This window comes from Misgurnus anguillicaudatus, unplaced genomic scaffold (assembly GCF_027580225.2).
Source record: "Misgurnus anguillicaudatus unplaced genomic scaffold, ASM2758022v2 HiC_scaffold_28, whole genome shotgun sequence".
NCBI lineage: Eukaryota > Metazoa > Chordata > Actinopteri > Cypriniformes > Cobitidae > Misgurnus > Misgurnus anguillicaudatus.
In genome coordinates this window covers 3,965,282-3,982,292 of record NW_027395278.1, presented here as the reverse complement: position 1 = coordinate 3,982,292, position 17,011 = coordinate 3,965,282, and the positions used below count along the sequence as shown (strand labels likewise).

At 38.0% G+C, this 17,011-nt stretch overlaps 1 protein-coding gene across 1 annotated transcript in view; it reads right to left on the bottom strand.

Annotated features, from left to right (window-relative positions):
• Positions 1 to 17,011, bottom strand: part of LOC141362585 (proton-coupled folate transporter-like) — a 71,683-nt gene that overhangs the window by 42,496 nt on the left and 12,176 nt on the right. Inside the window, exons 3-4 of the mRNA XM_073864872.1 lie at positions 16,646 to 16,743; positions 7,227 to 7,365 (exon numbers count right to left, since the gene is read on the bottom strand). Of these exons, the coding sequence (XP_073720973.1) occupies positions 7,227 to 7,365; positions 16,646 to 16,743 (237 nt within the window). The remainder of the gene's footprint in view (positions 1 to 7,226; positions 7,366 to 16,645; positions 16,744 to 17,011) is intronic.

Genomic DNA, 17,011 nt, shown 5'->3' with positions numbered 1-17,011 from the left:
ATGCTTTTCCTCAGTGCAACATGCACTTAACCTGCCACGGAAGTTAAATCCTGATAATCCAGCTGGCGTTGGATAATCCATGTTAACCAGCATGATCTGAGAGCGTTTCAAAGAGCACCTTGTGAACTTTAAAAGTCCAATGTGGTTTTTTTGCTGCATTTAGCAGTGAGATTGCGATTTGCAACCAACAGCTCACCCATCAATTTTGAAATGCATAGTGAAGCTATGGTAGCCATCAGAGGACAAGCATGTCGTCATCTGGGACAACGCAGGGACAAAATGCGATCTCTGTAGAACAGTTTGTCCATTTAGGGCTACTGTAGAAACATGACGGCGACTTCCATGTTAGGAGACCCATGGTGTACAGTACTGTGCAAAAGTCTTATGTAGGTTTCACACCAGACGCGTTTGAGGCGTCAAATTTGTGTCTACCGCGCGTAGATGGACGCTTGAATGTTTTGAGTGTACTCACTTAATTCTCGCATGAAAGCCGCGCGTGAAATTCTAGTCATCAAGACATTCACACAGAAAATTCACGTCATGGGAGGGGATTCTGCGACTCTGCTCGCTTCCTGTAATCACGTCACTACTAGAGCAAGCTCCTGATTGGTTAACGCGGCAAGTTTTTTCCGCCAAAGTTCAAATTTTTCAACTCGCACATTTCCCGCTGCAACGACAATCGCTCAAACTAGACGTGAAATCCCTCACGCTTGACGCCTCTACCGCGGCTGGTAGGCCACCACCACCAGACTTGTTGTTTTAGAAGTTTTAATGTCCATTCATATTTATTTTTCAATCTATTTTATTAAGACACAAACAGAAAATACAGGAAATATGTACAAAAAAAAAAAATTATTTAGGCATCGTCAGTGTTTAGTGTGACCTCTCTTTGAAATAAAAAGACAAATTTCTTTAAAATTAAAAATTAGGATTTATTTTAATTAAGGTTTAAGAGATCCTGCAGTTTCCTGCTATTGCTCAAGTGGAAGGTGAGTTTACCCTAAAAACTTGACACATCAGTTTACATTTTTATACAGTTTTTAATACTACATACACATTTCCTGTATTTTCTGGATGTATTCTATTAAAGCGACTGAGTTATATATGATCACTATAACATTGCAAAAACAACAAATCTAATTTGTGCACATGGTGGCCTAATGCAGGGTTTACACCAGACGCGGTAGATGCGGAAAGCGCAAGTGATTTACATGTTAAGTCAATGCAAAGACGCGATTATGCATCCTGCGGCGCGGTAAGCACGGCCCGAATGGCGCGGAAGGCGCATTCCGCGTGAATCGAGCATTGCCACGGAAAACGCGCAAGTTAAAAAATCTGAATTTCCGCGCCGCGTTAACCAATCAGTACCTTGCTGTAGTAGTGACGTGATTACAGGAAGCGTGCAGAGTGGCGGAGTCTCAGCGGAGTCGCAGAAGCCCCTCCCATGACGCAAATTTCCGCGTGAATGTCTTAATTTACTAGAATTTCACGAGCAGCTTTCACACGCGAATGAAGCAATTGAACTAAAATGTTCAAACGTCCAACTACGTGTGAATATCGCGTTTTTGCCGCCTCTACCGTGGCTGGTGGGAATGCACCATAAGACTTTTGCACAGTACTTGCACGTTGATAAAAACGGCTCATTCTAAGGTAATAAAAAATACAGTTCATTATATAAGGTAATTATACACCACTGATAAGATAATCATGCATATTACAATGCATTTATGTCAAGAGATCCTTCTTAAATTCCCACATTGCACCTTCAATGAAAGTAATATGATCTTTAGTACAAATGAGTTAAGACTGTCATTTTCAAGAGTTAACTTATTTATTTAGTGAACCAGAAATAATGCAGGATCTTTATTCTATACATTCATTTCTTTAACATTTTTTTTTTTCAAAATTCCAGAATCCGAGAAGATCATTTTGGTCCCAGACATTTGAACCGCACTATGAACATAAAATACAAGCATTACACTATTACAATCTGTGTTCCCTACAAGCCACAATTACCTTAAATCTATGGCTAGTACAGAAATGCTAAGCAAGTGTAAGTGAATCCAAAGTGGAATGTTCAATAATTCATGGAGGTAGTCTATATGTATGAAATCACGAAAGGTAATTCTGATTACAAAGCATGGGCTTTTACTAATGGCTTAGAAAGTCACTCATATCAGCAGCTTTCTCATGCATGTTTAGAGAGCAGTTCTCATCCTAATGAGAATAAAAGCTTTTCTGCCTTTGTGTTACTGTGTGTGTGTGTCTGCACATGTGTTGCAGGTATAAGTGTGTGTGTGTCTGCACATGTGTGTGTGCTGTAAATGCAGGTTATGACTCTCACATGCTGCCGCTGTGCCCCTTATTATCGCACACAACAGAACACCAGCATGCAGATTTCACCCTCCCCGCTCTGATTATTCATCGCAGCCGGCGCTCATCTCCATTTAAAAGCCATTGGTCCGCCACATCGATTAGAATAACAATTTCCACAACCATTTATTTAATTAATGGCATTAATGCCAGTCTGTCTCTCTCTCTCAAAGAGTGGCCATCTATGGTGTCCGACACAATGTTATCATTACTTACCACTCTCAGAACTCTCCCTCAGAGGTGCAGCCCCACGGCACAAGGAAGCAGTGCAAAAGTCTGGTCAGGTAGACATTTTTAAAGCATTTACCCACTTGACTTTCAGCTAAAGTGAAGGCGGTGAGGCCTCGAGTGGGAAGAAAAAGTTGCTGCTTGCACGTCACGTACTGACAACAGGAATCTGCATTGGTTTTGGGAAGAAAAATGCGCTTTGATATCTCCTCTGGCAGTTTTGAAACGGGGTCAGCTGTGCTGTTGCTAACCATCTCAAGTTTTGTTGTTTTTAAAGGCTCTCATGCTGTGAACAATGGAGTTGGGAAAACAACAAATCATCGCTACCACAACATCAATACGTAAAGAATAAGTGGATAGTTTACCTAGAAATTGTCGTCATTGTTTTCTTATCAACAGGCTGTTTTAAACCCAAATATTTTTTTCTGCGGACCACAAAAAATGGATAATATATAAAAGCTCTTTTGTGACAACCACACCAAAAGTAAAGTTCAACATCTTCACCTATGTGTCAGGACTCTGCCATAAGAGTCTTGTTTTATATTTGTATTTTGGCATGGTGGCAGAGTTCTGGCAGTCCCAGGCTTTATGTGAAGGCTCATGCCTTGTTTATTGTGGCATGTGCCTCCGGTGTCTTGTCATTTGTCCCCGCACCCTCGTTCTCCTGCTTATTAGTGATCATTGGTTTTCTCCCATCACCTGTTCCCGCTCGTTATCTTGTTTGGTCCTTAGTTCTGTGCAGGATCATTTTGTATTGTTCTCATGTTTGTGTGGGTTCTAGTTAACCAATATCTTGTCTAGTTTATTGTTATCTGTCTAAATATCCTGTTTCATGTTGTGTACCCCCTCGTGGGTGTTTGTTTTGTGTAGTTAAAATAAAGTATTTTCTGTTCTCCCCGACATCGTGTGCTTTTGGGTTCATCTCTCCAGCAATTCCTGGCACTATGTCTCTCACTTATTTGTGAAGTTTGAATTTTCACATAATCACAGTCTAAAATTGCTGGGTTATTTTCAATACAGCATTAGGTCAAAAAGGTCAGAACCAGCGGCTGGGTTAAAAAAATGATATATATTTGTTTATATTTGACACAACAATACAGTACGTACAAACAACCCAGCATTTTTGGTTGGAACAACCCAGCATAGGCTAAATGACAACCTAATGGGTTGGGTTCGTCCGTTTTAATAATGAATCATTTGTTACATTTATATAGCGCTTTTCTGCAGCACTCAAAGTGCTTTACACATGAAAGGGGGATTTTTCTTAACTACCAATGTGCAGCATTCACCTGGATGATGAAACTGCAGTCATATTGCACCAGAATGTCCACCTCACACCAGCTTATTAGTGGAGAGGAGACGGAGTGATAAAGCCAATTCGTATATACAGTATATGGGGATGATTGGTCTTTTTCAAAAGACATCCTGGGATTTTTAATGACCACAAAGTCCTCGGACGGTGCTTTTTAACGGTATTGTATCTCCAACACTGTGTTAAAAATAACCAATGTTAGGCATCAATGATATATGAAAAATTATGCAACATATCTTGATGTGGTATTTGTTCATAGAAATCATGCATCATATGACATGGCTTCAGAAGACCTGGAATATCGTGCACAAGTCTGCATGAACTGCATTTATGGTGCCACAGACTGTTGGCTGAACATCTTAAAGGGCCCATGGCATGAAAATGTTAGCATTGCCACTTTTTAGGTGTAAGCAAAAATAGGTTATTGAAATTTGGCCCTCTTTATGATGTCATAAGGAGCTCTTATTATAATAATACCACCCCCTTAATATGCACTATTCAATTTAGTGCAGAGAGAAAGAGAGAGAGAGAAAATAATTGACAGCACAATGGAGTTTGAATTGCATCAAACAACCATCATTGTGATCAGTGTTTGCACTTCATCCGCTCATTTGCATTTTAAAGGACACACCCAAAACGACGATTTTTGCTCACACCTACAAAGTGGCAATGGTAACATTTTCATGCCATGGGCCCTTTAAGCATATGGTACCCTTTTGTGGAAACACTTCTGGAGATTTCAAAATTGTCACTGCACTTTCATGTTTAAATTGGTGACCATATGCTAATCAACACTGAATAAAAGAGCACATATTTCATTGCTAAAAATATTGTTATTTTGTGTATTTGGTATTATACAATGTGTTTGCGTGGTTTATGGTAAAAAAACACATTGTTTTCCACATACCATACATTTTTGTAGCTACAGATTTCACTCTTTGAAATGCTCTGTGTCCCTGATTGGCCAGCTAATCTGTACGTTGTGATTGGCCTGAATACCTCTGCCGTCAGCCGGAAATGTGACGCTCCTTACCAGGTTTGAAAGATTCGATTGCTTACAGGAGTTAACTTACAGGCTGAGTCGGAAGTGGGAGGAATTATGATAATGTCGCTCTTGTCTACATCACCAATCCCTGGAAGTAAACTGTTGCCTACAATTACGTTGGAGACGATAACTTGCGTCATTGTTTACTTTGGATTATGTACCTTTTGCATATTGTTAACACAACCCAGTATCACGAAATTGCGTGACTATTTCATGCATGGACCAGCGTGACAATGTCACGCTTTGCCGCGTTTGAGCGTGAGCATGTCACGCTTTCTGTTTGTGTCGCTGTCACGTATTGGTTACTCAACTTTTTTGTCCTAATTTCTTACCATTGTCGCTTCGGTTTAGGGTTAGATTTACATAAAATGACACCCTTACCTAAACAAACTCTAACCCCAACGTCAGGTGACAATTGGTTAAAGTTTAGAAAATATAAAAGAATAAGTATTGTATCTTTTTATTTTATAAACCAATACTTAAAGTGACAAATACTTAAAGTGACATATAACACAAGCACCAAATCTAACCCTAAACCGAAGCGACAATGGTTTGAAAATAGGACAAAAAAGTTGAGTAACCAATACGTGACAGCGACACAAACAGAAAGCGTGACATGCACACGCTCAAACGCGGCAAAGCTGGTCCATGCGTGAAATAGTCACGCAATTTCGTGATATAGGGTTGTGTTAACATGTACTAATGCACACCTACACACCAAAGGAAATGTAAAATCGTGAATCAGAAAATAGGTGCTCTTTAACACTGCATGTTTAAAAGTATGCAAGGTATTTTAATGTGTTTGCTTTAGAGGATGTCCGTGAATGATGGTTGCAACCTTAACTGGTTTGTTATTGTGGCGACATCTCTAAGCCCCTAAACATGACATGGCACAAAGTGAAACGTGACTGGTTGCTTTATGTGTCAGTCATGTGGCATCTTTGGCGGTCCTCCCTACTGAAAAATCCAGCTAAGACCAGCATAAGCTGATGAGCTGGTTTTAACAGGTTTCCCAGTTTGGTTTTAGCTGGTACTGCTGGTGTAGCAAGCTGGTTAACACAGTCTCACCCCATGTCGTCAATATTTGACGACACTTGACCATTCGTCAATATGTGACGCGGAGGGTATACCTTTCGCGTCATTTTTTGACGAACTGGGGACTTCAATACTATTACGTCCGTTGCATTCTCTTCTCCTATTTTCTTACCATTTTCGCGTCGGTTTAGGGTTAGATTATGCAAAATTAAACAGTGTACACGAAATTAAACAGTGTACGCGAAATTAAACAGTTGTCACCTGGCGTTGGGGTTAGAAACAGTTGTCACCTGGCGTTGGGGTTAGAGTTAGGTTTGGGTAGGGATGTCATTATGTAAATCTAACCCTAAACCGACGCGAAAATGGTAAGAAAATAGGAGAAGAGAATGCAACGGACGTAATAGTATTGAAGTCCCCAGTTCGTCAAAAAATGACGCGAAAGGTATACCCTCCGCGTCACATATTGACGAATGGTCAAGTGTCGTCAAATATTGACGACATGGGGTGAGACTGGGTTGAGCTGGTCTAGCTGTGTTTTGGGTTACTTTTTAAGCTGGACTAGCTGGACTTAGCTGGTCAAGCTGGAAGACCAGCTGTCCCATCAGCTTTGCCAGGCTGGGAGGACCAGCTTAGGCCAGCTACTGCCACCTTAAACCAGCTAAAACCAGCTACCAGCTTATGCTGGTCTTTGCTAGATTTTTCAGTAGGGCTTGGCCATTCAAAGCTGCCATCGTTGCCAGATCTTTAGCAGGAAGGTCTGACTTTGCAAGACTAGAGTTTGACAAACCTTGTTATTCGATCACTTTAATTATATGGAAAATTCTACTTTATCCATCTCTTTGTGTTTCATGGAAGAAAGAAAATTATACACCACTAAAATGGGTGTGAGTAAATAATAACAGAATGACAGACTATTAACGATTTAAAAAAATATCTTGGTTACACTTTATTTTAAGGCGTCACTGTTACATTGTAATTATATATTTAATTACCAAGTAATAATCATCAACAACATGTACTTACTGTAGGGTTGGGGTTAGGAATAAGGTTTGGTTTAGGATTAGTTGCATGTAATTATGCATAATTAACTGTTATTACTATAATAATTACATTTAACATGTATAACAAAGACACCGTAAAATAAAGTGTTACCAATATCTTTAACATCCACAAGCTATATGTGCATAAACAATTGTATGTTTTATCACATACAGGTAAGTGATGGGATCTTACCAAGGAAGACCATCTCTGTATTGTTGGAAAAGGCGAGTAGGACATAAGAAGCGGCTCTGAACACAGCGCTGAGTTTTGCTAGTGTCATCTCCTTCGTACACCTCATTAGCAGAGGAAATAGACCCAGAAGACCAAAGCCCTAAAGAGAGCAGGTTAAAGATGAATAGATCTGACTCTGAGGATATCACATGCTATATTTTTCAAAACAAGATGTGACCGGAACCATTTTTTTTATAGAAAATCCTTAAAAGGTTATTGCTATTGTAGGTCAGTCTTAAAGGTACACAAATGTTATAGGTTTGATTCCAATGGAACATACTGTACTGATAAAGTATATAGTATAGCTTGAAAGCATTGTAAAATCAAATAAGTGAATTATGTGATTTATTTGATGTTTACATTTAATATACATTACGGAAATATTATATATATTTTGAAAGCATATTATAATTTGAAGGCTTTATTTTTTTGAAAATAACAAATTTTATTGTTGTGATGGCAATACCGCAACATTTTGAAACCGTGGTATTTCTGCTAAAGGTTATCATACCGCCAGAATCTTATACCGGTCCATGCCTAAATGCTATGCATCGTTTTAAGGATGTTTTGGGTAGTTAATATCACAATGATCATCAGTGTATAGGGAGTATGTGTATTTGAAAGGTGGTTCATTGATAAATCAAAAACAGCTTGACCAAGAAGGTTATGCTGGTTAAAAAGTCTGGTAGTGATGACAGAGTGTTATGCATCGTAAACAAAAGATATTTTTGTTACCAGCAATGCTATTTTTTACAAATGGTATTTTATTGGTTCAAGTGAAAAGAGCTCAAACCACAGTCTCCTTGTCTGTTCTATGGCCTCTGGAATTAAAATTGTTTAGAAAAGAAATAATACGCTGCACAATATGAGGTTTTATTTATGCCCGGAGCACAAACAGTGTTTCAGCAAACAAAGTTGTTTATATCCCTAACCCTAAAACATGAGCAACGGTATTTGTGATAATAATGACTTAGCATGCATCTTTTTGGTACCATTGCTGTTATTTGGTTCGTGGCAAGGTCAGTTTATGGCAAAGAAATTCCATTATATACCTTAAAGGAAAACACCACCTTTTTTTTTAAATATATTACAATGTTCTTACCTCAACTTATATAAATTAATACATACCTATCATTTTTCAATGCGTGCACTTAATCTTTGTACAGCGTGTTGTGAATGCGTTAGCATTTAGCTTAGCCCCATTCATTCTTTAGGATCCAAACACGGATGAATTTAGAAGCCACCAAACACTTCCATGTTTTCCCTATTTAAAGACTGTTACATGAGTAGTTACAAGTGTGGTGCCACAAAATAAAACATGCAATTTTTTAAGTGGATTAAAAATGAGAACTATATTGTATGGCAGAAGAGCACTTAGTTTGCAGCACTTTGACTTCGGTGCGCAGTAACATCATCACTCCTGACTACTTCCCCTCTTGCTCAAACTTCCATCAATATTACTGCGCCCGAGATCGAAGTGCTGCAAACTAAGTGTTCTTCTGCCATACAGTATAGTTTTCATTTTTTATCAGCTTAAAAAAATCCCCACATTTTATCTTGTGCCACCATACTTACTCGTGTAACTACTCATGTAATAGTCTTGGGGAAAATTCAATTTATTTTTTTCAATTCAATTTTATTTCAAAGTAGCTTTACATTAAAAGAAGCAGGGGAAACCACTGATCTATATAAATGACTGGATTGCGCATGACGTCACAACTGTGAAGCCCCCGCGCCGCCATGTTGGTATACCCAAACGTTCTAGTAAATCAATGGACGCGATCAGATTTTAATGATAAAACATCACTTTACTAGTCTTCGTTTTTATATCTGAAGTTACCCTGTACATTATTACAACACAAACGTCCTAAGCATGTACATAGTTATTTACTGAAAGTTGTACATTTTAGTTTTTAATCAGTTATTATACATTCATCTTCATTACAGTATCAGATCAGCAGACAGACCGCAACATATTTAGTATTAATGACAAACGTGCTCATTCTGAAATCTAAATAAATAATCATACTTTGTACCGTATGTGCATGCAATAATTTGTTGGTTTATGTTATCTAAACTTACAAGTTACCTAAACTTATTTAGAGAAATAACGCTGACCGTGTAGCTGAATGTCAAAAAAAACTTTATTTATACCCGTGTCATTAACAGAACGCAGCAGACACACTCACCTTAACGTTTTTTTATAAATCCATTTTCCTGCCCGATTAAAGCATAAACATTGAAAATAACACCAGAATTAACAGTTAATTTACGTACACATATCCTAAAAATAATCTTGTGTGACTGATACGCTGTAAAACAGGTGAATTTAAAACAAGATTTTGAATGGAAGTCAATAACGCTGTCCTGGTTGGGTATACCAAGATGGCGGCTCGAACTCTGCGCTGGCTTCACCTCACGCTGTTACGTTAAGCGTTCTATGCGCAATCCAGTTATTTATATAGATCAGTGGGGGAAACACAGAAAAATCGACAGACAATATAAATAGCAAAACAGTGGCTATGAATAAACTTTATAAGCGAGCGTATTAATAATGTCTCGTATACAAGAGGGTGCTAAGTTATGCGAATGTCGGCTGACATAGAGAGAGAAACAAAATCCTATTACCGTAGGGGTCGTTTGCATGTAATCCAAGTGTCACACAGTATTGTGTATTAATATATGCTCGGTTCCAGACAGGTTAGCTATTGCAGCATTAGTATATTACCCAGACGAGTTATGTGAATGCTTTGTTCCGTACAAGCTATCTATTGCGAGATAAGTATAATTTACTAGACAAATTATGTGAATGCTTTGTTAAAGAAAAAAAGTCTTAAGTTTAGATTTAAAGTGATCGACTGTGTCTAAATTCATCCCTGTTTGGATCCTAAGGAATGAATTGGGCTAGGCTAAATGCTAGCACATTCACGACGCGCTGTACAAAGATTTAAAAAGATAGGTATGAAAAAGATAGGTATGTATTCATTTGTCGAAGTTGAAATAAAAAATAGTAAAATATTGAAAAACTGTGGTGTTTTCCTTTAAAAAGAATAGGGTTTGTAATAAACCTAAAGCTTGGTGACAAATATACACTCTATTGTCATGGTATGGATTTAATGTTATTTTATACTCTGGATTTAAAATTGGGTCATTTTCGAGTGTAACAGTGTACAAAAAAAAAAAAAAAACTACATCCAGTAAAAATTATATATAGTAAATTGTAAAACACCACAGTGAAATAAAGTATATTGTATAGAATTAGTAAAAGCGGACTATATCCAGTATACCCAGCACAGTTAAGTACTATATTCAGTAAAAACCTGTTAACCTCACTGCAAAAAAAATCTTAGTATTGTTTTTAGTAAAAATATCAAAAATTAAGATACTTTTTCTTGATGAGCAAAATGACCCAAGAAAATAAGTCTAGTTTTTAGACCAAAATATCAAATAAAAAAAAAAAACAAGCAAAAAATGCCAATGGGGTAAGCAAAAAATCTTGAAAAATGTCCTGCACAAAAATCACTTAAATTTGAAATTTTTGGTCTAAAAAGTAGACTTTTTTTCTTGGGTCGTTTTGCTCATCAAGGAAAAGCATCTTAATTTCAGAATTTTAGATATTTTTACTGAAAACAAGATAAAAATACTATTTTTTTTTTGAAAATCATTTTTTGCAGTGCTGTTAGTTTACATCTTAAATAAAATTTATATTCACCATACAACTTCTTTATTTGTGTTAAAAAAAACTTTATATCGTTGTAATTTCATCCCAGTATATTGTGTTGATGTATAATTTAATGTAGAGAACTGTTATAAATATCTAAAATACATAATTGTAGCACTGTAGAATATGTAGGCAGTAGAATGTCTGGTTCAGATTTTGATTAAAAAACAAATAATACATAAAGCCCTGAAATATTTTAATTTTCTCAGACTCATTATAAAACTAAGCAGTGAATTAATTAACCTTCAGTGTTTGTGCCTGATGAGGCAACGTCAGAAACAGCAGCGAGTCTCACTCATAACGTCTGAGAGCACTTGAAAGCGAACTCACCTGTGTCCGCATTTGCGTGTGAGTGTGTGAGATGTAGCGTGACTCATTTGCCCTGCCTGCTCATGCAAACAGTTTTGATGTAATTACCTCCCTCCCCCATTCACCCGATGCGGACCCCGTGTCAACAGACTTTGCCACCAACTCTGATTTGCAGCAGAAAACATAATGCGAATGCATAAACATTCCACGGAAAAGGTCAGCGCTCCGTGTTTTTACTTTCATCAACTCATTAGGGCCTGGAGTGTTTAATAATTCCTCACCAACTCCACACCACCACCCTAATTACAAGTCAATTTCAGCCCTTTAGCCATTTATAAAAACTGCTCACCGCAGCCTTTAGACCTGCCAAGATTTTGATGGCTCGGATCTTTAGAAGTACCAGATCTGTTCCCCTATGCTATACTTTTTATACATTTCTTTTTCTCTTCTTTCTTCTTTCAATTGCAGTTAATTAAAACTTTTTAAAGCTTTGGGGTGGCAGCCTGCCAGGACGACAACCCCTACAGATTGAATGTATAATAGGTTCAATCAGGATCGATAGCTTCAGCTTTCGCACAAAAGGCAACTGAGCGATTGGAGCCCCATCATGGTTTAAATGGAGAACCATCACCTCTCCAATAAGGAAGGTGCTTCTTAACTGGCTGTCTTTGTCTAAGCGTCACTGCAAGACACGGCATCGACCAGCTCACATCGTCTGTGAGAGACAGGCCTCCTTAAGACAGACAGCAAAACAAAGATACCTTTAACCGGTTTGCTTCATCGCTATTGCTGTAAAGTCCACGTCAAACCGCACACCATTTCTGCTAATGTCAGGGTGTGGGAAATGCTTTCTCTCTGAGGGAAATCGATAATAAAAGCCAAAAGTTTCCCAAAGGAAAAATGTGTAGTTGTATCACAGAACCGAATTGGAAAATAACAGTTTTTACAGGTTTGTTAAACCCTGCACCACAGCTGCATTGGTCACACTCACTAGGGAGTCCTTCCAAAAATGAACGTCATTGGTTGAGCCAGTCTTCGCTTTTCAGATAAGTTGATTCGATATTGCCACAATTTTTACAGTTTTAGAGAGAATCAACTAACAAAAACTTTATATTTGTCCTGTACTGAGATAAGATAAAGCATTTTGAGATCAAGCGTTGGGTTAGAGCTTATTTTGAAAGTCCACTTTTGACATTTGTGACCCTGCCTTTGAAAACACATACAGTAGGCTAATTCTACATACATTTATCCTATAGTACACATTGTAAAGAACATTCTGTGAAAACATAGTCTTGATATCTGAGATCTAATCTTGAGATGAATTTGATTTTGAGAGTTTAGCCTTGTTTACAGGCAGGGTAACATTTTACTTACTATGCTGTAAGTAACTTTTTGCACTGTCAGAAAAACTGTCAAAATATGTAACTCAGCTGTCATTGGGGCAGTACCATTTAAAAAGGTCCCAATATGTACCATTAGAAGCAGATACAGTGAGGAAAATAAGTATTTGAACACCCTGCTATTTTGCAAGTTCTCCCACTTAGAAATCATGGAGGGGTCTGAAATTGTCATCGTAGGTGCATGTCCACTTTGAGAGACATAATCTAAAAAAAATCCAGAAATCACAATATATGATTTTTTTAACTATTTATTTGTATGATACAGCTGCAAATAAGTATTTGAACATCTGTCTATCAACTAGAATTCTGACCCTCAAGACCTGTTAGTCTGCCTTTAAAATGTCCACCTCCACTCCATTTATTATCCTAAATTAGATGCACCTGTTTGAGGTTGTTAGCTGCATGAAGACACCTGTCCAGCCCATACAATCAGTAAGAATCCTACTACTAACATAACCAAGACCAAAGAGCTGTCCAAAGACACTAGAGACAAAATTGTACACCTCCACAAGGCTGGAAAGGGCTACGGGGAAATTGCCAAGCAGCTTGGTGAAAAAAGGTCCACTGTTGGAGCAATCATTAGAAAATGGAAGAAGCTAAACATGACTGTCAATCTCCCTTGGACTGGGGCTCCATGCAAGATCTCACCTCGTGGGGTCTCAATGATCCTAAGAAAGGTGAGAAATCAGCCCAGAACTACATGGGAGGAGCTGGTCAATGACCTGAAAAGAGCTGGGACCACCATTTCCAAGGTTACTGTTGGTAAGACACCATGGTTTGAAATCATGGATGGCAGGGAAGGTTCCCCTGCTTAAACCAGCACATGTCCAGGCCCATCTTAAGTTTGCCAATGAACATTTGGGTGATCCAGAGGAGTCATGGGAGAAAGTCATGTGGTCAGATGAGACTAAAATAGAACTTTTTGGTCATAATTCCACTAATCGTCTTTGGAGGAAGAAGAATGATGAGTACCATCCCAAGAACACCATCTCTACTGTAAAGCATGGGGGTGGTAGCATCATGCTTTGGGGGTGTTTTTTTGCACATGGAACAGGGCAACTGCATTGTATTAAGGAGAGGATGACTGGGGCCATGTATTGCGAGATTTTGGGGAACAACCTCCTTCCTTCAGTTATAGCATTGAAGATGGGTCGAGGCTGGGTCTTCCAACATGACAATGACCCGAAGTACACAGGCAGGATAACCAAGAAGTGGCTCTGTAAGAAGCATATCAAGGTTCTGGCGTGGCCTAGCCAGTCTCCAGACCTAAACCCAATAGAGAATCTTTGGAGGGAGCTCAAACTCAGTGTTTCTCAGCGACAGGCCAGAAACCTGACTGATCTAGAGAAGATCTGTGTGGAGGAGCCAAAATCCCTCCTGCAGTGTGTGCAAACCTGGTGAAAAACTACAGGAAACGTTTGACCTCTGTCATTGCAAACAAAGGCTACTGAACCAAATATTGACTTTCTCAGGTGTTCAAATACTTATTTGCAGCTGTATCTTACAAATAAATAGTTAAAAAATCATAAATTGTGATTTCGTATTTTCTTTTTTTAGATTATGTCTCTCACAGTGGACATGCACCTACAATGACAATTTCAGACCCCTTCATGATTTCGAAGTGCAGAACTTGCAAAATAGCAGAGTGTTCAAATACTTATTTTCCTCACTGTATATACATTTGAGGTACCAAAATGTACCTCTGAGGTAATATAAACTCATTAGGTTCAAAGTTGTACTTTTTGAAAGGGTACCACCCCAGCGACAGTTGAGGTACATAGTTTAACTACCAGTTACTGGAGCAGTAGACTATCTGTTTAAAGGGACACTACACTTTTTTTTGAAAATATGCTCATTTTCCAGCTCCACTAGAGTTAAACATTTGATTCTTATCGTTTTGGAATCCATTCAGCCGATTTGGCGTTACTCCTTTTAGCATAGCTTAGCATAATCCATTGAATCTGATTAGACTATTAGCATTGTGCCTAAAAATAAGCAAAAAGGTTTCGATATTTTACCTATTTAAAACTTGACTCTTCTGTAGTTACATAGTATACTAAGACCGATGGAAAATTTAAATTTGCAATTTTCTTGGCAGATATGGTTACCTATACTCTCATTCCAGCGTAATAATCAAAGACTTTGCTGCCGTAACATGATATTACGTAGTGCCCGAAAATAGTTCCCTGCTATTGAAAGATACTAGGGGACTATTTTCGGCTGCTGCTTAATATCATTGCGCCTCCTGCAGCCATGTTTACAGCAGCAAAGTCCTTGATTATTATGCCTGAATGAGAGTATAGTTAGCCATATCTGCCTAGAAAATCGCAACTTTTAATTTTCTGTCGGTCTTAGTACACGATGTAACTACAGAAGAGTCACGTTTTAAACAGGAAAAATATCAAAACTATTTTTTAGTGCAATGCTAATGGTCTAATCAGATTCAATGGATTATGCTAAGCTATGCTAAAAGTAATAGCACCAGACCCGGAGATCAGCTGAATGGATTCCAAAATGGTAAAAACCTAATGTTTATCTGTAGGGTGTCAGGATCCTGCCAGATCCTTGTTTTGTATTTAGGTCTAGTTCAGTATGGCAGGGTCCTGACAGTACAATGTTCTATGTGGGAGATGCATGGTTTTAGTATTGGTTTATTCTGATCACGCATTTCCCGGGTCTCGTCACTTTTTCCCCGGTCCCTTACTTGTGATTAGTTTCAGGTGTTTGTAATTTATTTTCTCCCTATTTAAGAGCTCTTGTGTTTGATGTTCTTCACTCGTTCGTTGTCCTACTACCTGTGGGTTGTGTGATCTATTTATGCCTAGTCTAGTTTTGTACTGTTGTGTGTTCAAGTTTAGTGTTTTATATTGTGCCAAGTTTAGTGGTTTATCTGTCTTAGTCTTGTTGCCCTGTTTATTGTTTTCCCCCCACGTGGGCCTTTGTTTTCTTGTTCTGTTTATTAAAGTGTCTCTTATTTAACCCCTCATCGTCTGCGTTTGGGTTCTCGTCCTGGAATCCCTGACATAGAGGAGCTGGAAAATGAGTATATATTTAAGTGGAGTGTCCCTTTAATATCTACTAACACTTTATTGTAATGATCCCTTTACAGACATTCAAATTAATATAAAACACTTATATGCAACTACATGTTAATGTATTATACTAACTCTCCCCTTCTCTCACCCTAACCCTAACAGTCGACTAGAGGCACTTGACATATAGTTACAACGTTATTGAACAGCCCTACACATAATATATACTAAGAATATATACATGTATATTTATAAAATCAACATCAGATGACATTTAATGTGCTTAATTTATGGCAAGAGAACATTTTTCTATAAAGTCATATAAACAAGAAAATCGCTGACATTTCTGTTTTTCCAATATGTAAATGTGTATTTGCATCTAGCATAGTGATACAGTCCTTGTGGGACATAGCTAGCCATGTCATGCAATGGAGGTGAAATGAATTGATGATGTTATTTTCAAATTCAAGGCATTTTCAAATGTAAAAAAAATCAACGATGTGCCCTTGGATGTTGAATGTGAGTTTCAATATATTGCGCAGTGGGACAGCAAGACTTTAATTTGTGCTGATGTCATTTTCCAGTCTTATTCACTCTATTTCCAATCATTTTCTGTTTCCTCTCTGATCCTATTTATAAAGCACATGTCCAATATTAAAGACATATAAATTTTGGTTATGAACATCCCCCACTATAGAACCCCTATAGCTGTGTATGCAGAGCCAAGTAGCATATTAAAAATAGTCAAAAGTACACAGCTGTGTCCAGTCAATGGTCATATTGCTGGATCCCTGCAGACAGAAAGGCTGAAATTGAAAGATTTCCTGGTATTTCAAGGACATTACAGATCTCCACTTTAAACAGCAGAGGCCCATGAGTCATTAAAGAAACGTTACTGCATTAAACAAGAGTACTTACCAACAAAAGCATCCTTGCAGCGTTAAATACTCCAAACAGGGCAGTTGTAAACTCTCTGGGCTCATACTTCAAATACAGCAGCAAGATCGACTGATCCCCTGTGGAGACATATACACATAAAAGCACACATTTTTTATGTCTTCTCTCTTTCCACCTCTTTATTGGCATGACTTACAAGACTCACAGTTTTTTTTAAAGCAATATGAAGTGTAATTCAAGTGCCATATATTGTAAGATTATAGGGGAATTCATTGTGCACCTATAAAAACAATAATTACAGTATATTAGGCAAGTACATAATATTTAAGTGGAGAAATTACTCATTTTAAGAATTTATGGAACTTAATTCATTTTTCACCCCTCCGT